The sequence below is a fragment of the Ptychodera flava genome, chromosome 16 (assembly GCF_041260155.1).
Source record: "Ptychodera flava strain L36383 chromosome 16, AS_Pfla_20210202, whole genome shotgun sequence".
NCBI classification, from domain to species: domain Eukaryota; kingdom Metazoa; phylum Hemichordata; class Enteropneusta; family Ptychoderidae; genus Ptychodera; species Ptychodera flava.
In genome coordinates this window covers 24,767,875-24,785,610 of record NC_091943.1, presented here as the reverse complement: position 1 = coordinate 24,785,610, position 17,736 = coordinate 24,767,875, and the positions used below count along the sequence as shown (strand labels likewise).

Here is a 17,736-nt window from a genome sequence, read left to right as displayed (position 1 = left end):
CTTTGAGCAGTCCTCCGTGACATGGCATGACCTGTGAAGGCTGTATATGACAATTTGAATACCTGTATACCAACATGGCAGACAGTTGGTAGACAGCATTTCATTGGTACCTAGTATTTACACCAGGTAAAACAAAAAGTTTCTGTTGAAATCGCAAAAAGATGTCACACGTGTATCGCCAGCTCGCCCTGTGCAGCCTGTTGTGTTGCCTTTGCCATGCGTTCCAGCGGACGGAGCTGAACGATGTGGAAACCGCGGCACTCCGAGAATTCATTTCATACACTATGGCCTGCAAGAATGTTACCGGGCTTACCATCTCCATGGTGCGGAACGGCGAAACCATCTTCGCCGAGGGGTTCGGACACGCCCGAAAGGACGACGACGCGCCCGTCACCAATGAAACTTTGTTTAACATTGGTTCTATAACTAAGACCTTCACATCAGCCGTCGCTGCCCATGCGGTTGGCCACTCCCGGGCTCTGTGGAGCACGCCCTTGGTCTCTATTCTAGGTGACGAGTTTTGGTTACAAGGCCAGTTTCGCACTGAGGAGATTAGTCTTCGCGATATTCTTGCCAATAAAGCCGGTATTCCACGGTACTGGGGAGTTAGTACAGCAGCCTTGAATCTAACACGGAGTGAACTCGTCAGGTAAATAAATTTCATGTCAAGAAAAAAATATGTCAACACGGTTTACTTTCGATTTTATTTTCCAGGAATTTAACTACCTGAACCTCCTAATGCGTTATGAATCCGTGACAATCGTGGCCAACCTATTTACCGCACAGAGATTTCAATACAGGAAAATGAAAAACGAATTTTTCTTGTCAGCTAAAATCTATTGAAATGTAATCATATTTCGATTTCCTACTTTCAATATAACCGTATGATTTCGAAATAAGCATAATGTAACTCCTGGATAGCAGATACAATGCGATGTCTGGTTTATTCATTAACCCGACGATAATTGAAAATGGGAAATAAGTCTACTTCTTATTTTCAATTCGCTGCAGACACGCCCACTGGCATGCTACGTCGCTGACGCAGACATCAAAGACAATGTGGGTCGTTAGTCGTACGGTATCCAAGCGTGTTCACAAAATCACGGAAAAGCGGGAGATTTTGTTCATCATCTAGGCCCGTGAAAACACAAAAAAAAACTGGTTCTTTTTGCAAAAGTTGGTAAATACGGTTGGCCAAGGTTGGTAAATATGGTAAATACAAATGGTGTTGTTTGTTTGTTTGCAAATATAGTCAAAAATGATATTTTAAAAAACTTATAATACAATCCCACATATGAAATAGAGCATGCTCCGCCTTTGCCATGAGGAGAAGCACTGCCCACCACTCTCTCTGAATACTCACCCTTTCTAATGAGTACAGTTAGAGAGGGTGTTGGAGACACATGAGTGCTTACTCCTTATTGCAAAGGCGGGGTATCATATGGATTGCATTATAAACTTTTTAAAGTATCATTTATGGAATATATTTGTAAACAAACCATCAAAAAACGAACAAACACCGTTCTTTGTTGACAAATACGGTCACTAATACAACTCTTTGCTTGTTATTAATTGTATGTGGAATAATCATACGTAACAACCAGATATGAACTGAATTGCCTCGCGTGCACATTTTGTAAAGTACTTCTTGGGGTATTGGCTTTTATGACATTACATTGTTTTTATTCCCGAAATTAATCCAATCTATCTAAATTTGACATTATCCCCACTGTATTACGCAATGAAAAAAAAGAAAAGAAACATTTGAAAAATTATGATCCAACAATATCTGTCGATGCAAGTGCAAATGGCTGAGCAGGCTCTTAACTGGCAGAGGTCGCGTTTGCGTATAAATTCTGCATATTTCACATATAATTGCCATGTAGAACGAGTTGACCTACTTCACAGTATCTCAATGCGCCCAAAAACGATACAATCATCTGTGCCGCGCCGTGTAGCAGCAAAATGAGTTCGTGACCTTTGAAGTACGCGTTTCAAAAAATAAATACCCATGGGAACCTGCTCACCACGCCACGCAACTCATGTACAGCTGACTATGGTGCACTTGTCAGGCGATGGTCGATGATTCTGGTTATTGCCTATATTGTCAAGTTCAATGCCTAATTTACGGAAACACGATCCGCTATCTGCGGACTACGTGCTGAAGTACATTGACTGTTCATGTCAACGATCGTTTCTCCCTCTGCAGAGTTTCTGTATCCCGTTCAACAACGCTGTACCTCGATCACACGATAGTGACGCTATGTAGCTGTGCAGTATTGAAACTTATCATAAAATGGCCACCTCGTCTAACAGTAACACGTATTGTCAGGATTATCGTACGGAAAAAAGACTGCAAAACTAAGACTTATGAATCTTCATCAGAATTGAACACATCATGATTGTACACGAGTATCAACCGTGAATGCAAGTTGAGCTCGGCAGTTACACAAGCATGGTACGCTACATGCATAGCCCTACGAGTATGGCGACAGTGTCCGGCTTTGGCTACGCCGGGGGCTACGCCGCCTACCGGAGGTGGGAGGCGGCGTAGCCAAAGCCGGACACTCTCGCCATACTCGTAGGGCTAGCTACATGCACTGCCGCGATGCCGATCGTATGCATTCCAAGGCCTATCCCGGAATTTGTTTCACAAACAACCTCAAAGGAGAGCAAACATACTTCTATGGACAATGACGAATACGTTTCTTGGCGAAGCAAAATCAAAACAGTGCAGCAGTACATGAAGTAGGTCATGGCCTTGGACTCTGTGCACGAACCTGATTGGACACTTCAATACCTTTGACCCAAAGTTATTATTCATCAGCACTTCCATGCCATGAGGCTAGGTAGAGAACGTATTACGTACGCAGTGTACGCTGTGTGTTAGGAACGCACACAGGGAATGCACAGCGTACACTGCGTACGTACGCAGGGCTAGCGAGAGAGTTGCCGACATCGACGGTTATTTACGAAAAAAGAATAAAAGACTGGCATTTTTGGAAGCGATCGAGTAGCTGCGGTAGGCAGGGATACGACTTGGGCCCAAGAACGCTGAATTTCGGCAGTAATTTGGCTTTTTACGTCAAGTCCAAAAATGGATTTGAAGTCACCAATATACGTACGGGTCTTTGCAGGGCTGTGGTGAGCGGGGCTATTAATAGCTGTAGCGGAACACACAGCATCGTACGCAGGGCTAAGAACGTATGTACTCATTTCTGGCGATCGAGCAGCGAGGGAAACAATCAATTACCAAGGATGAAGCTAATTTGCTAAACGATATTTTATCTTGAATAGTGAGTTGAATGAGTAATAAAATATCATATTTTTAAATTTTAATGTTCAATACGAGGTTGAAACACGGAGGGACCGTGGTTGAAACCAGAGCTATCCAGCTGCAGCTGTAGCCAACCTGGACAAGCACATTTCACAGCGCCCTCAAACAGTCGATTGTTTTCACTTGTCATACGCGGCGTAACAGAAAAATTAAAACTTTCATAACTTCATTAATATCCAAGCCACGCCCACCAAAACCTTTTCAGTTCTAGCCATTTGAATTCTGAAGATGTCTACCAAATTTGACTGAAATACGTTCAGCCGTTTTTGAGAAAATGGACCAACAGACAGACAGACAGACACACAGACAGACATCGCTGCGACATAACCTCGCTGCGCGCATGCGCACGCGAGGTAAAAATCAAACAAGCATAAACAAACAAACAACCAGATATGAACTGAATTGCCTCGCGTGCACATTTTGTAAAGTACTTCTTGGGTATTGGCTTTTATGACATTACATTGTTTTTATTCCCGAAATTAATCCAATCTATCTAAATTTGACATTATCCCCACTGTATTACGCAATGAAAAAAAGAAAAGAAACCATTTGAAAAATTATGATCCAACAATATCTGTCGATGCAAGTGCAAATGGCTGAGCAGGCTCTTAACTGGCAGAGGTCGCGTTTGCGTATAAATTCTGCATATTTCACATATAATGCCATGTAGAACGAGTTGACCTACTTCACAGTATCTCAATGCGCCCAAAAACGATACAATCATCTGTGCCGCGCCGTGTAGCAGCAAAATGAGTTCGTGATCTTTGAAGTACGCGTTTCAAAAAATAAATACCCATGGGAACCTGCTCACCACGCCACGCAACTCATGTACAGCTGACTATGGTGCACTTGTCAGGCGATGGTCGATGATTCTGGTTATTGCCTATATTGTCAAGTTCAATGCCTAATTTACGGAAACACGAACTCTGTCTAGTGTATTCGAAGCTCTGCGTACAGGTTGTGCACACGGCCTCTACCACGTGCTGTCCTGTGGACGTGGTACAAGCCGTCGGCCTACCACCGTACCGCCGGGAAACGCAGACCTATTGTACGCAGGAGCATGGCAGGAGCTAGCCTACTGCTCCTGATTTAACATCAATGCCAACATGGAAATCTCATGAAAAATTTGTCATTGTTGGTTCTGTAGCTAATACAATCTTGAAAAGCAACTTAAAAGACACAGACTGTCAATACGTCGCCATAATATTATGCTGATCTCAGCGGAACCATGCCGGAATATAAATTCGCTGACACACACACAAGATTGAAAAGTGTCACTCTACATCTCATTCTCAGAGAAAAATGCATTGATCAAATATTATGACGCTAACCTTCGATAATCTAGCTTTTGGTTCGCTATGTCCAGAGTAACCCACACGATTCTTAAAGTCAAACGTCGACACGACGACATCAACAGTCAAAACTCAAGATTAGCGATCAGCGCGGCCGAGTGACTGAATTCAGAAATCACTTTGTGTAAAATGTTTTAGTGCAGCAGTACATGAAGTAGGTCATGGCCTTGGACTCTGTGCACGAACCTGATTGGACACTTCAATACCTTGACCCAAAGTTATTATTCATCAGCACTTCCATGCCATGAGGCTAGGTAGAGAACGTATTACGTACGCAGTGTACGCTGTGTGTTAGGAACGCACACAGGGAATGCACAGCGTACACCGCGTACGTACGCAGGGCTAGCGAGAGAGTTGCCGACATCGACGGTTATTTACGATAAAAGAATAAAAGACTGGCATTTTTGGAAGCGATCGAGTAGCTGCGGTAGGCAGGGATACGACTTGGGCCCAGGAACGCTGAATTTCGGCAGTAATTTGGCTTTTTACGTCAAGTCCAAAATGGATTTGAAGTCACCAACTCTACGTACGGGTCTTTGCAGGGCTGTGGTGAGCGGGGCTATTAATAGCTGTAGCGGAACACACAGCATCGTACGCAGGGCTAAGAACGTATGTACTCATTTCTGGCGATCGAGCAGCGAGGGAAACAATCAATTACCAAGGATGAAGCTAATTTGCTAAACGATATTTTATCTTGAATAGTGAGTTGAATGAGTAATAAAATATCATATTTTTAATGTTCAATACGAGGTTGAAACACGGAGGGACCGTGGTTGAAACCAGAGCTATCCAGCTGTAGCCAACCTGGACAAGCACATTTCACAGCGCCCTCAAACAGTCGATTGTTTTCACTTGTCATACGCGGCGTAACAGAAAAATTAAACTTTCATAACTTCATTAATATCCAAGCCACGCCCACCAAAACCTTTTCAGTTCTAGCCATTTGAATTCTGAAGATGTCTACCAAATTTGACTGAAATACGTTCAGCCGTTTTTGAGAAAATGGACCAACAGACAGACAGACAGACACACAGACACACAGACACACAGACGGACAGACAGACAGACATCGCTGCGACATAACCTCGCTGCGCGCATGCGCACGCGAGGTAAAAAGGGAGCTAGAGTTCTCTTGATTCTACTAGAAAACAAGAGTTCAAACGTGAAACGTCGCTATCTCTAAATCTGATTTTGATCAATTTGTTTAACCGTTACGGTAATGTGGCTGAAGTTTCGATGGAAGTTTTCGTAAATTCGAATTGTCCTCAGCTTACGTGTCAATGTGCCCAGCCAATAATATAATTTTTTTTTTGCAAAATCATCTATTCGAAATATAGTAAAACAAAATTGCTGATTTTATTTTTATGCAATATTCGATACTCTATGATATAGGATAATTTACTGTAGAGTAATGCATATCAACGTCCCGGGGATTCCTACGACATAAAGACATACAATTTCAGTATTGACTGGTTTGCATTTATCTTGTATTCTAAATCACTAATCTTCAAGACTGAGTTTCGTCCGTTCCAGGCGAATGCGGTATTTTGAGGCTGCGCACAGTTTCCGTTCAAGTTGGTTGTACAGCAATTACATGTACGTCCTGGCAGGATATGTTACCGAAGTATTGACGGAACAGACATGGGAAGAAGCCGTCAGGAATATCATTTTTGACAAGCTAGGTACATAAACTTTTATCTCGTGAAAATGTTTTTCATCGGACTGCTGCCCCAGGCTAAGCTTTCCCCTGAAAATGCAATACGTAGAGACAGACAGACAGACAGACAGACAGACAGACAGAGCATTTTGGTGAAGCATTTCTGAGAACTTTAGTCTTTCCAAGCCGTCATGAAAATTTCTTTTATTAACCACACTGTGCATTGTCTAGTCCCTCGCTGGAGTATTTTTGCCTTCGGAGATTTCTGGCCTTCGCACATGGCCTAAAATCTCCGAAGGCAAAAATACTCCGCCGAGGGACTAGATTATGCATTACAGGAAACGATGCAAAATCTTGATGTGCCTTTTTGCATGGTAGAGTTGAGTGACTGATTTCTGAGTTGTTAAGACAGAATATTAGACTATTGCTTTTCATTATTAACAGAATTTTTATCGTAAAGTTGGTAATCCGGCAACCTGCTACCGAAGCTCAAAATTACGTTATCCGAATTCCCGAAGTAGATATTAAAACCGACAGTATAAAACTGATAGCAATTCCGTATAACTTCCACAAAATTGAGCAGAGTTCTTTGGCTTTTCAATAAGACTCTCTTAACGCTTCAATGAAAGGAGAGGGTCGAGGGGGCAGTACACGTAAAAGGTGTACGCGGGAACAAAATGTCAACAGACATAATGGGCATTCTTGACATCGCGTAAGGTCATATGTGTCAGTCGTTGACGCGGTGTTTATATATGCAATACCACGGGGAGCCCAGAAATCTTGTTGTTTGTGTCGTTGTTGTTGTTTGTATTGTTATTTATATTTATATAAGTCATGTTATTGTTCTTGTTGACCAATAAAATTTAACGAACATAACTATTTTGTTGTTGTTCTTGTCGTTGTTGTTGTTGTTGTTGTTGTTTCAAACGTAATGTAGATGTCATAAAGACTAGAAGGACACTATCATTATTTGACCCAATGCAAATCTCTCCAAACGTACACTCTCTATGTGTAAGTATAGGTATAGAGAATGTACGTTGGGAGAGAGTTGCATTGGGTCAAATAATGATAGTGTCCTTGCGGCTCCGGTATCATCAATATTTCGGTCATGATCACCATCCCTGGGGCAGGCCACAAATCGTGATATTGGCTTAGACTATAATTTTTTTATTACGTATATACATGCCTCTCTAGAGTTTTTACCCCAAATGTTTGGATTTACATACAATTGACCATCCGTACTAGACGAAAATTTGCTGAAAAATGGAACGATTTTCATCATTAACGCGCGTTGATATATTTAAATCACTTTTATGCTGTTCATAGAAATTTTTTGAATGATTTTGTAACATAAACATTAATTACATTGTAAAACATGTAATTTTATCATTTTTCGACCCCAAATTTGCAAGACCACTTTCATTCAAATGAGATGACTATGCAGCCCGCGACGTCATCAACAAGTTGCCATTGAATGCTATGGAGCGCGGTACGTTCGATTTACGAGGCATGTAATAAAACATGTGACGGCTGAGTTGGGAAGTCTTTCCGATTAGAGGTCGACACAAGATTAAGGGAGGATGGTCAAACGAGGACATTATAATTAAGTGTTTGTTTTCTCGTGTTTTGTAAAGAAAAGGCCGAATCATACACATTCCTGGACGAACTCACAGGTCACCGATCTTTGTTGTAACTACTATAATAGTTTTAGCAAGGTTTGGAATCTTTTATTGTCCCTTCTGTCTTCTAAAAAGCTTGTCCCTAAGCACAGGGGATGCTAATTAATGTTGGTCACATTTATCTCTTCTTCAGGTATGAATTTATCACGAGTGAGTGCCGATATGACTGACGATGACTGGGACAACACGTGTTGGTCAAGGATTGAATCTGAAGGTGAATGGATTGAGGTGGACGAACCAGCTCAGGTCAGGTACGAAGCGAGCAGGAACTTTTCATCGAGGGCTTTTTCGTTCTTAGAGTTTTTTTCCGAGAAATGCCACTGATATTGCAATCGTTTGAAAAGCTGTCGTCGTATCTACTCTAAAATACTGTTTTGTTTTTTTGTTTGTTTGTTGTTGTTGTTTTTTTTGGGGGGATTTGTATACACTAGAAGTTCAATGAGCTTGAGTAACCTGACATGTTGACGATTCAAAGTTTGGGTGATAATATACAATCATGGTGGTTACTGATTTTTGGTTCCAACTTGTCAAATCGATTACTATATGGTACCATCAAGATAAAAACCCTTACTAGCTGATCCAGGGACTATAAAACATTTTTATTTCTTCGTTTGGGCTATGGATTGCATTATGGTCAACTTAGCTGTGGAAACGGAGCATATCCGTGGCGGGGTTGACCTTTTGATGACCTGCATAGCGACGCACCCTACCCCGCCAACAAAATAGCTGCGTTTCCACAGCTATGGCCAACTACGCTTGCAAAGGGGTAACTTAAGATTAAAGTGGGATTATCAAAGCATTCATTTTTATTATTTTGCCCTTCTCAAATGAATTGCATTTAAAGTGCATTCGGAAGTTACGGAACATGTGGCGAACTATGAATTTTTACTTTAGTCTTATTTTTGTGTTTGTTCCGTCATAGTATTATGAATGGGATCGCACCTTCATCTGGAATATATTCCAACGCAGTGGACATGGCAGAGTATGCTAAATTTCACTTGAATCGTGGCAAAAATCAGGCCGGCGAACAAGTGGTCGATGAAGTGGCGCTGGGAGACACATACGTCGCAGCCTTCGCCATACCTGACACCTGCTGCATGTACAAACCTAACTATCCTGTTGACGACACGAGAGCTTCGTATGGCATGGGTTGGTTCAGGGGCTCGTATAGAGGTGAGATTCCCTCGTTTGTTACAACGCACCTGTCGTACGTCCGGCATTTGCCACAGGTATACCCTTAACAGATCAACCTATGAAGCACAAACTTTCCGTCGCGGTCAAATTGGGAGATAAGTCTACATTTTGCCCAAACACTGCAGTAAAAATCTGCACTTTTTACAAAGTGATGGGTTAAATTGTGCTGGAGGCAAAACATCCGGTAAAAAATGTTTACTTGGTCAAAAATCAGTAACAGCGCGGAGTCAAAAATTGTGTGACACATATGTGTATGCCCTGCCTATGGCAGTGCCGCCCTCCCGGGTTGCTTGTGACCATAGACCCTGGAGGGTCTATGGTGCGAAAAAATAATGACAATTTTATATCAAAATGGTTCGCATATAGGCCTATATGTAGGACTTTGTGAAGCATTTATTCATCAAACTTACAACGCAATTAAAAAAATGGCACTGCCTTCTCAATCATACATTTTGCTATTTTCTTCGCCGTCCGACAGGCTATGAGAAGATACATCGCACGGGTTCTTTCAGTGGCTACTACTGCCGTCTCAGCTTGTTCCATGGCGAAAACTCAGGAGTGTTCGTCTGCGTAAACAGCCCTGGCGACGACAGAGGTTATGACGCAGTCTACACAATCAGTTTGTATGCCTACGACCTGCTTCTGGGTGAGTTTAACATTAACGCACCTCGGGGACAGATATTCGGACTCCCAAATTTCTACAATTCTTTTCTGATCTACCACTTGTGGGGTTCATTTTAAAGCTCTTGGAGTAAGAAAAGCTTTCATAGCCTTAGTTTTTTGAAAAATCGAAAATTTTATTTTCTCCGTAGAGTTGACACAGGGATGGCGGCCATTTTGAATTTCAAATATTGGTAAATCCTTGGTAATTTGTTTCTCCGCTATAAGAATTTTATTCTTGAGTTTGAAATGGTTGAAAGATTCTTTTAGGAAAGTTTGAGCAAAAGTTTAAGACTTTCGAGTCGCATACTACCTTAAGCTATATAATGCCATAGCGGCACATCTCTGGAGAACACTGGGTCACATTACCCTCATGGTAGTAATCACTGCTTGTCTAAGGGGGCCTCTGATGGTGAATAAATATAATCATACAAACGTGACTCCTAAAATAATTTGAAGCCATACTACTGCCCATAATTGGCTCAGTTTTCTTCAGTCTTGCTTCCATCACGGCCTAGCCACTCGCGTTTTCTGAATGGTGATGGCTGTACGGAACAGGTGTGTGATCCTCAGCGTACCTATGTCGACCATATTCCGCTTTATTACACGCCATCGTGTACCATACCGAATAGCGCACATATGTCGACATATATGACAGCTTTTCTGTATCCATCCAATTCTCCTTGCTTTTTTGTACACTGTCACTAGAGTATGAATAAATTCCAACAAATTATATTGACGATTGACACATGAAAGCAACCGAAATGTATAGGGCTACCTATATGTGCACATCGTTGCACATTAACGGGCAATACTATTCCCATCCACTCTACCGTACTAAGACAGAATGTGCCTTTCAGCAAAATATAGTATGCATGATTATACAGATTTACGCATCTTGCTGCTAATCGGAACCAGTTTTCGTCTTTATAAAATTATTATGAGGGTACACTCAGCCATAACATGTCTTCAGGGAACGCGGATATCTGATACTCTGTTAATACATTCCATTTTTATCAGGTCTCCAACAATGGCTGGACAGAGATAAAGGATGCACTTATCCCAACCCTTGGAGAGAGCCTCCAAGAATCTACCAACCCCAGAAACCGATGACGTATTCGCCCTACCTACCAATACGACCGCTGACAGACTACGTCGGTGAATATGGGCACTTCGCATTTGGTAACTTCTCCGTCACGTATGATGAGGACAAGAGGGAACTACGGTATAAATTTGGCACGCTTCTGCGAGGAAGCCTCTCCCCTCACCAGACGAAGGCGACTATAATGTACATGAGAATTGAGGGCCCTGTCTCCTATCGCGAGTACTTCTATTCCAAATATTACCCTCATGGATGGCCTATCGAGTTTGACATGGATGAAAGTGGCAACATCTTCGATGTGACTGTTCCATATTTTGACAGCTCATACACACCGGTATTTACCAAGAATTTGAAGTTGGCAGATGCCCCTGAAGCTAGTTTTTTAATAAGTGTGGCGCCACCAACGAGATTCCTGGTAGGTCAAACAGATCTTGTACGAGCCATGGCGTACATTACTATGGAATTGGTACTTACGTTGCGTTATTTCGAAGTGGAAGGACTAACTACGCAATGACCGAAATTATAATTCTGTACCTATTCCATTCATTGAGGTTGCCCTTTCAGCTTTTGCGAGACTATTAGGAAGAAATAGTGAACTCTGATTTAACGTAGGGGATGAGTTTCATGGGTTAAGCTGATGTTTTATATTGTGAATTATCTGGACAAGTCCACACGTTGCATGGCTTTGCCTGTGGGCGTATTCGGTATAGTTGTACTTGCTGTGGCTTTCACCATAACATCTCTGTTTTCATATTTGTAAGCCAACAGACTTTCTGCCATGTCTACGAATTATCGATACATATGTGTATTATCGAGTAGAAAATTTAATGTACTTAAGATATCATGGATATCAGGAGAACGAAATTTCATCCAATTCCAAATTCGCTTAGTTGCATTTCTAGTTCTCAGGGTTTTTAACAAGGTACGCTACGTGCATAAGTCATGAACGTATCATTCAGGGTATATCAGTTCTTCAAGATATGTAATAACAAGCGTATAGGTCGATACAAGTGTATAGGTCGATAGCGGCCACGTTCAGAGAGTTATGTGTACCTATACTCTTAATGGACACAATATTACTCGACAGGATTTTAGACCACAAAACCTGCAGAACTGCAGTTTTCATGTATTTCAAGCATTGTGGGTTGTGCGTCATCTTTGCAATGTTTTACCCGCAACAACTAACAGCAGACTACGTTTTACTGTACCTTGTACCGCTTTGCAGCCATAGGCTTTGCCTCAGACTAGCCGTTCAGAATATAGTTTATACTCATGTTAGTCAAAACTTTCAACTTATAAACGAAATACGGACATATTGTTGAAAAGTTTTCTCTTTATCGTACTATTTTGAATGACGTTTTGAATATGAAATTCTTAAATTTTTTAGGGAGGAAACTCGTTCCTCTTCGACTTTCTTAATATGTTACATAAAGTTAATAAACTTTGGCTGTCCTTGACTCTATCATATTGACGGAACACTAATGTGACATTGACAGAACATTATATACCAGTTTATCGTGAGTTAACTCCGACCTTAATTAAAACTCCATGCTCTGACACAACACCAACAGAACAGATGTTTGAAATAATGAATGAATAATGATGGCAGCGTATTCTATTGATATTATATTGCTACGAAGTAGGTTTTACCTCTGTTTGAAGTCTTATCGACATGATCAGACTTGGAGAACTATCATGCTGTGAGATGATGCGACCATGGAAAGCTGTTGTGTTGATTTTTATATGATAGGATAGGATTGGGTATTTTATTTCCCATTAATGAACAGAAAAGATAAATAGAAAAATACAGACACATTAAGGATTAGTAAATTGGGTAGGGACCAGAAAATAGTATCACACTAATCGAGTCCAGCTCCCTACCGTTCACAATCGCTGAATCTATTATTTTGCCATAGAGCGCCATGTTGAACATTTAGCCTTGCAGCTACTCAAATCAATTCTTTATCAATGTAGGTGCATAAATTATAAAACTTTGTGGTAGGATAAAATATACACGACAGAAAAGTAACATATTATATAAACAAGAGATAACGTTTCAAGTCTCTTTTAATTTTTGACTTGGATTTCACAAGATTTAAATTTGATTTCATAGAACATTGTCCTATATTAGTGGTATATTTAGCGATGAGAAGATTTCTCTTTTCTTTTGACCGAGTAGGATACAAATGTTGAATACTTGAAAAGTAACAAGAAATTTCTGGAGGAAAATTTCCTCTTATGTCATCATAAACAAAAAGTACAGTTTATTTATTGTTTTGTTTACTTTATATGTATGTTCCTTTCATATAAGTTTGTTATCAAGGTCAACCCCAATATATTTAGTGCTTTGAACTTTATAAATCCCTGCTCCCCTTTAATACTGATTATGCCTTGGCATTATACTTGTCTTTTTTACCCCAGTATATTACATATTCGGGGGTTTTTTTTGTAATTATTGTAAGTTTGTTAATACTACACTAGTCAACTACATTCTGTAACCGTTCATTAACATGTTGTAAATCTATGACGTCACTTGAGTCAAAAGAATGAAATAAACTAGTAAACTTATCATCAGCAAATAAGCGAGTATCAAAGAAATCTGTACACTTTGCGATGTCATTGACGAAAAAGAATGGTTTCAAATACAGTCGACCCCTGTGGGACTCCACAGGAAGTTCTTTAGACTCAACCCCATTTACACATGCAAGTTGTTTCCTGTTGAAGAGCTAAATTTTAAAAGAGATTCATGGCCACCCCAAGTATCCCATATGCATATAATTTGTCGATCAAGATACTATGATTAAGGCCTAAAAATATCCCAATAACCGTTCTTCCTCTGTCAATTTCATCTCACAACTTTTGAATCAAATCTACAATGGTAAGTTTTGTGTCAATTTTTTCTCTAGACCCATATTGATGGTGATACAACAAAGAAAAGCTATTAAGTAAGAAGTGAGTTATTTATCATATTTCGTCTAAAAACATCAAAAATTACAGAAAATTCATAAACATTAGTAAAACATTGCACTGAAATATTGGTGGGAAAAATTACAGCCCTCAAAGGGTTAAAGTCACACCCGAAATGTGTAGCTTGAAAATCCATACTTATACCTGAGCTGGGATTTTGACAATCTACCGGGAAGTCTACATATAGTTTGTTAGTCTGTGCTAAGTAAAGATCCCATGGTTTCCTATATAGAAAGCCGAGCTGAGTAAAGTATCAGGCACATAGGCTCATAGTTTAAATGCTACAACTGTAGCGAATTGTTGGTTCAAATTTGCACAGGATATTTGAAATGCAACTAAACGTCTCCCTACATGCTACGAGTTTTGACTGTCATGTACATATTTTAGTTATCCGCACAGCCCATCATTACCAATGTATGGTCCCTGATAATGAACCTACACGCCAAAACATTACTGGTTCTATTGAAGAATAAAAAGGACGTTCGATGTTCTACAGACTCTGCATACCCAAAAGATCACAATCATGGCAGTACACACAAAAACCCAGCACAAGCTCATATGCAAATTTCTGTGCACATTATTATTATTATTATTATTATTATTATTAAAAATTCTTGAAAAACGCACTACACATACGTCACAGTGCGCCGTACGGAACACACAAAAGAATATGCAATTTTACAAAATACAAGTGTCAGGGATAAAACGCACCACACGAGCAGTCCTGCGGTGAGGAAAATGTACCGCAAAGCATAAACAAATCACTGATAATACAGATTAAAAAGATAGGTTTTCAAACCGCGTTTAAAAGACTCAACATTTCTTGCAGTACGAATCTCTACAGGCAACATATTCCACAACGATGGCGCACACACTGAAAAGGCTCTCTGGCCGTATGCTTTACTGAATTTTCCGCGAGGTGGAATCAGACGTAACTTGTCTGCAGAACGGAGATCTCTGGTAGGAATATATTGCTCTATCAGCTCTGTCAAATACATAGGTGCAAAGCCTCTGATCAATTTAAAAGTAATTAACATAATCTTGAACTTAATACGTGCTTCAACAGGCAGCCAATGTAAATCAACTAGTACAGGTGTAATATGATCAAATTTGCGGGAACGGCTGACTAAACGTGCTGCGGCATTTTGAAGAGATTGCAAACGGTGAAGCTGATCTTTGTTAATTCCATACAAGAGACTATTACAATAATCTAACTGAGATGTTACAAATGCGTGGATCAATGTCTCGGTAGTGTCCTGATCGAGAAGGTTACGGATCTTGCCAATTCTATATAATGAGTAGTAGCCATTTCTACAAACGTGGTTTATATGATCAGACATAGCACCATTCCTGTTTAGAATCGTGCCAAAATTACGTACAGAGTTTGAAGGGATGACATCAGTGTCGCCGATCCTTAGGCTAGATAGTCCCGTCGCATCAGATTTCAAGCGTGACGAGAAATGGACAACTTCAGTTTTGTCATCATTCAGAATGAGTAAATTTGACTTCATCCAGCTACGTACATCGTCGATACATTCCTGAAGAGAGGCGAGTACGTCATCCGGTTTCCTACAAATAACATAGACTTGGGTGTCGTCTGCGTACATCATACAATCCAGACCATGGCCTTCGATGATATCCTCTAAAGGTGATGTATATAGTGTGAAAAGGATTGGCCCGAGTACCGATCCCTGTGGCACACCATACTTCATTGTCGAACTGGACGATGTTACATTGTCGACTTTGACACACTGATTGCGACCTGACAGATATGATCGGAACCAGGACAGTACGGTGCCAGTTATGCCAAATCTTGATTGCAGTCTGTGTAATAGAATGTCATGATCGATCGTATCGAACGCAGCCGACAAATCCAACATGATGAGAATGACGTCCATTTTATCGTTTAGGGCGCGCATGATGTCATCATGGACCCGCAATAGAGCTGTTTCGGTGCTGTGGTTAGGTCGGTATGCACTTTGGCGCTTTGAGAACAGATCAAACCTGGTAAGATGGCTATGTAGTTGCTGTGCAACAATTCTTTCAAGAACTTTTGAAAGAAATGTAATACACATAACTGTGTATACGTGGGTTAATATATTTATATACAGTTATAAACCGTTTTTCACTTCAGGCCAAGCTTTCTAAGTTTCAACTTATTCATAAAAAAAAATAGAAAGCGACAATCATCGTAAATATCCGATATATCGTTGGAAACATTTTTCACTTCAAGCACGATTTTCTAACCTTCAGGTAATGTATAGATTTAGAACGCTATTCAGAAAGCAATGATTATCTCAAATATCTGGTAAACTATCGCGTTATAAAATGTCACACGCTTATTTTCAGCTAGAAGTTCAAAGTTTAGGAAGATATTTAGATCAAGCTAATTGTAGCGTAACTTTATAATTTAGACTACTATCCAATTGTCATTTAGAATTTTAAACTTCAAGCTGAATGTTCTAAGTTTCGATTTAAATTTAGAACATTCTAATTTAGCTTTCTAAACTTCCAGCTAGACTTTCGAAAAACGATAAAACACAATTCCGCACCTTAACACTGTTTTATCGGTGCTCGTGCCTCTTCAGTCGACGCTATATTGGTCACGGTGACCCACAGTACTGTAGATTTCCCGTAATTCATTATGATTTGTATCCTTGGAAATTCCTCAATGAAGTCTACCATGTCACCCATGTGTAGACAAATTCACAGACTGTTTATCAAAATTTTGAAAACGTACTTTTATGCACACCATTCTTCTCAATCCTCATTTTAAATGATTTGGAAAATTATGCATAATTGAGAGAGGAGAAAGCATTTTTGTAAAATTTGCCAAAGATTGTGTCCTCAGCCGTACAGAATAGTGTGATGGAAAGTAGGGAGACTAGTTGCACCTGTTTTATGAAACAAAAGGATATCGATTATTTGCAATGGAAGAGACAAAAGAAATTTGCATGCTAAGTTTTCTCAAAGAATGACCCCTTCAGTTCATCATAACTTGCTGCCCAAATAGCAAGGCATTTGTAGTACCTAAAGAATGTGTTTTTTATGGTTGTTTAGTGGTTATTTTGAAACTTTTACTGAAATATCTAAACGTACTTTTACTATATAGGTATTATTTATCAATTATTCTGATGCTGCGTATTAGTGCTTACATGCAGAGCTGAAAAAGTTTTTAGAAAAGTAACCTTCAAGGATACAAATCAAAGAGAATTGTGGGTAATTTATTGTACTGTGCAACTTCCCGCTCCAGGAGTTGCCGATTTAATACAGGGAGCGGGGTAGAGGGAGGTGTATGCTATGTATAGGGTATAGGGTCTGGGATGGTATTACTATCCGACTTTCCAGCATTGGGCTAGCTTGATTTTGTTGCGAATTTTGAACCAGTATTATGGATGCATTTTCTGTTTGAAATGACGACGAAAACATTAGTTGGAATTACCCCAAAAATTTATCATAACTTCATTACATTTTGTCGGCACGGATAACGGTCTAAACCAAAATTCTGTTTTGGAAGTGGGTGTTATAATTACACAAAATTCTAATGACCTAAAATTGAGTTTATGTCCCCATACGTTTTCAAAAATAATACAAGATCATGGGATTGATCATAGGACAATAAATCTAGTTTGAAAAGAGGAAATGTTCTACTGTACATGTAAAAGGGCTAGCACACTCTATGCATGGCCCAGAATCAATTATTGGAATAACAATATAAAGAAAACCTGAACAAGGAAGGATGAATAGACCATCGAGACCTAGACTGCGGCTTATTGAAGGCCTGGATT

The 17,736-nt window shown here is 40.1% G+C and overlaps 1 protein-coding gene across 2 annotated transcripts; it reads left to right on the top strand.

The window, feature by feature from the left end:
- The first annotated feature begins 51 nt into the window (after nt 1–51).
- Nucleotides 52–12,446, top strand: LOC139114391 (uncharacterized). 2 transcript variants are annotated; one of them, XR_011547862.1, is made up of 7 exons: nt 52–649; nt 6,223–6,371; nt 8,159–8,276; nt 8,948–9,198; nt 9,698–9,865; nt 10,900–12,023; nt 12,093–12,446. XR_011547862.1 is itself a non-coding variant. In XM_070676106.1 (6 exons), the coding sequence occupies exons 1-6, from the start codon at nt 162–164 to the stop codon at nt 11,493–11,495; spliced, it is 1,770 nt and encodes a 589-aa protein (XP_070532207.1). In that variant the 5' UTR covers nt 52–161; the 3' UTR covers nt 11,496–12,446. The 2 variants fall into 2 exon arrangements, 1 of the variants encoding a protein (XP_070532207.1); XM_070676106.1 differs by having other exon boundaries at nt 10,900–12,446.
- The last annotated feature ends 5,290 nt before the right edge of the window (nt 12,447–17,736 follow it).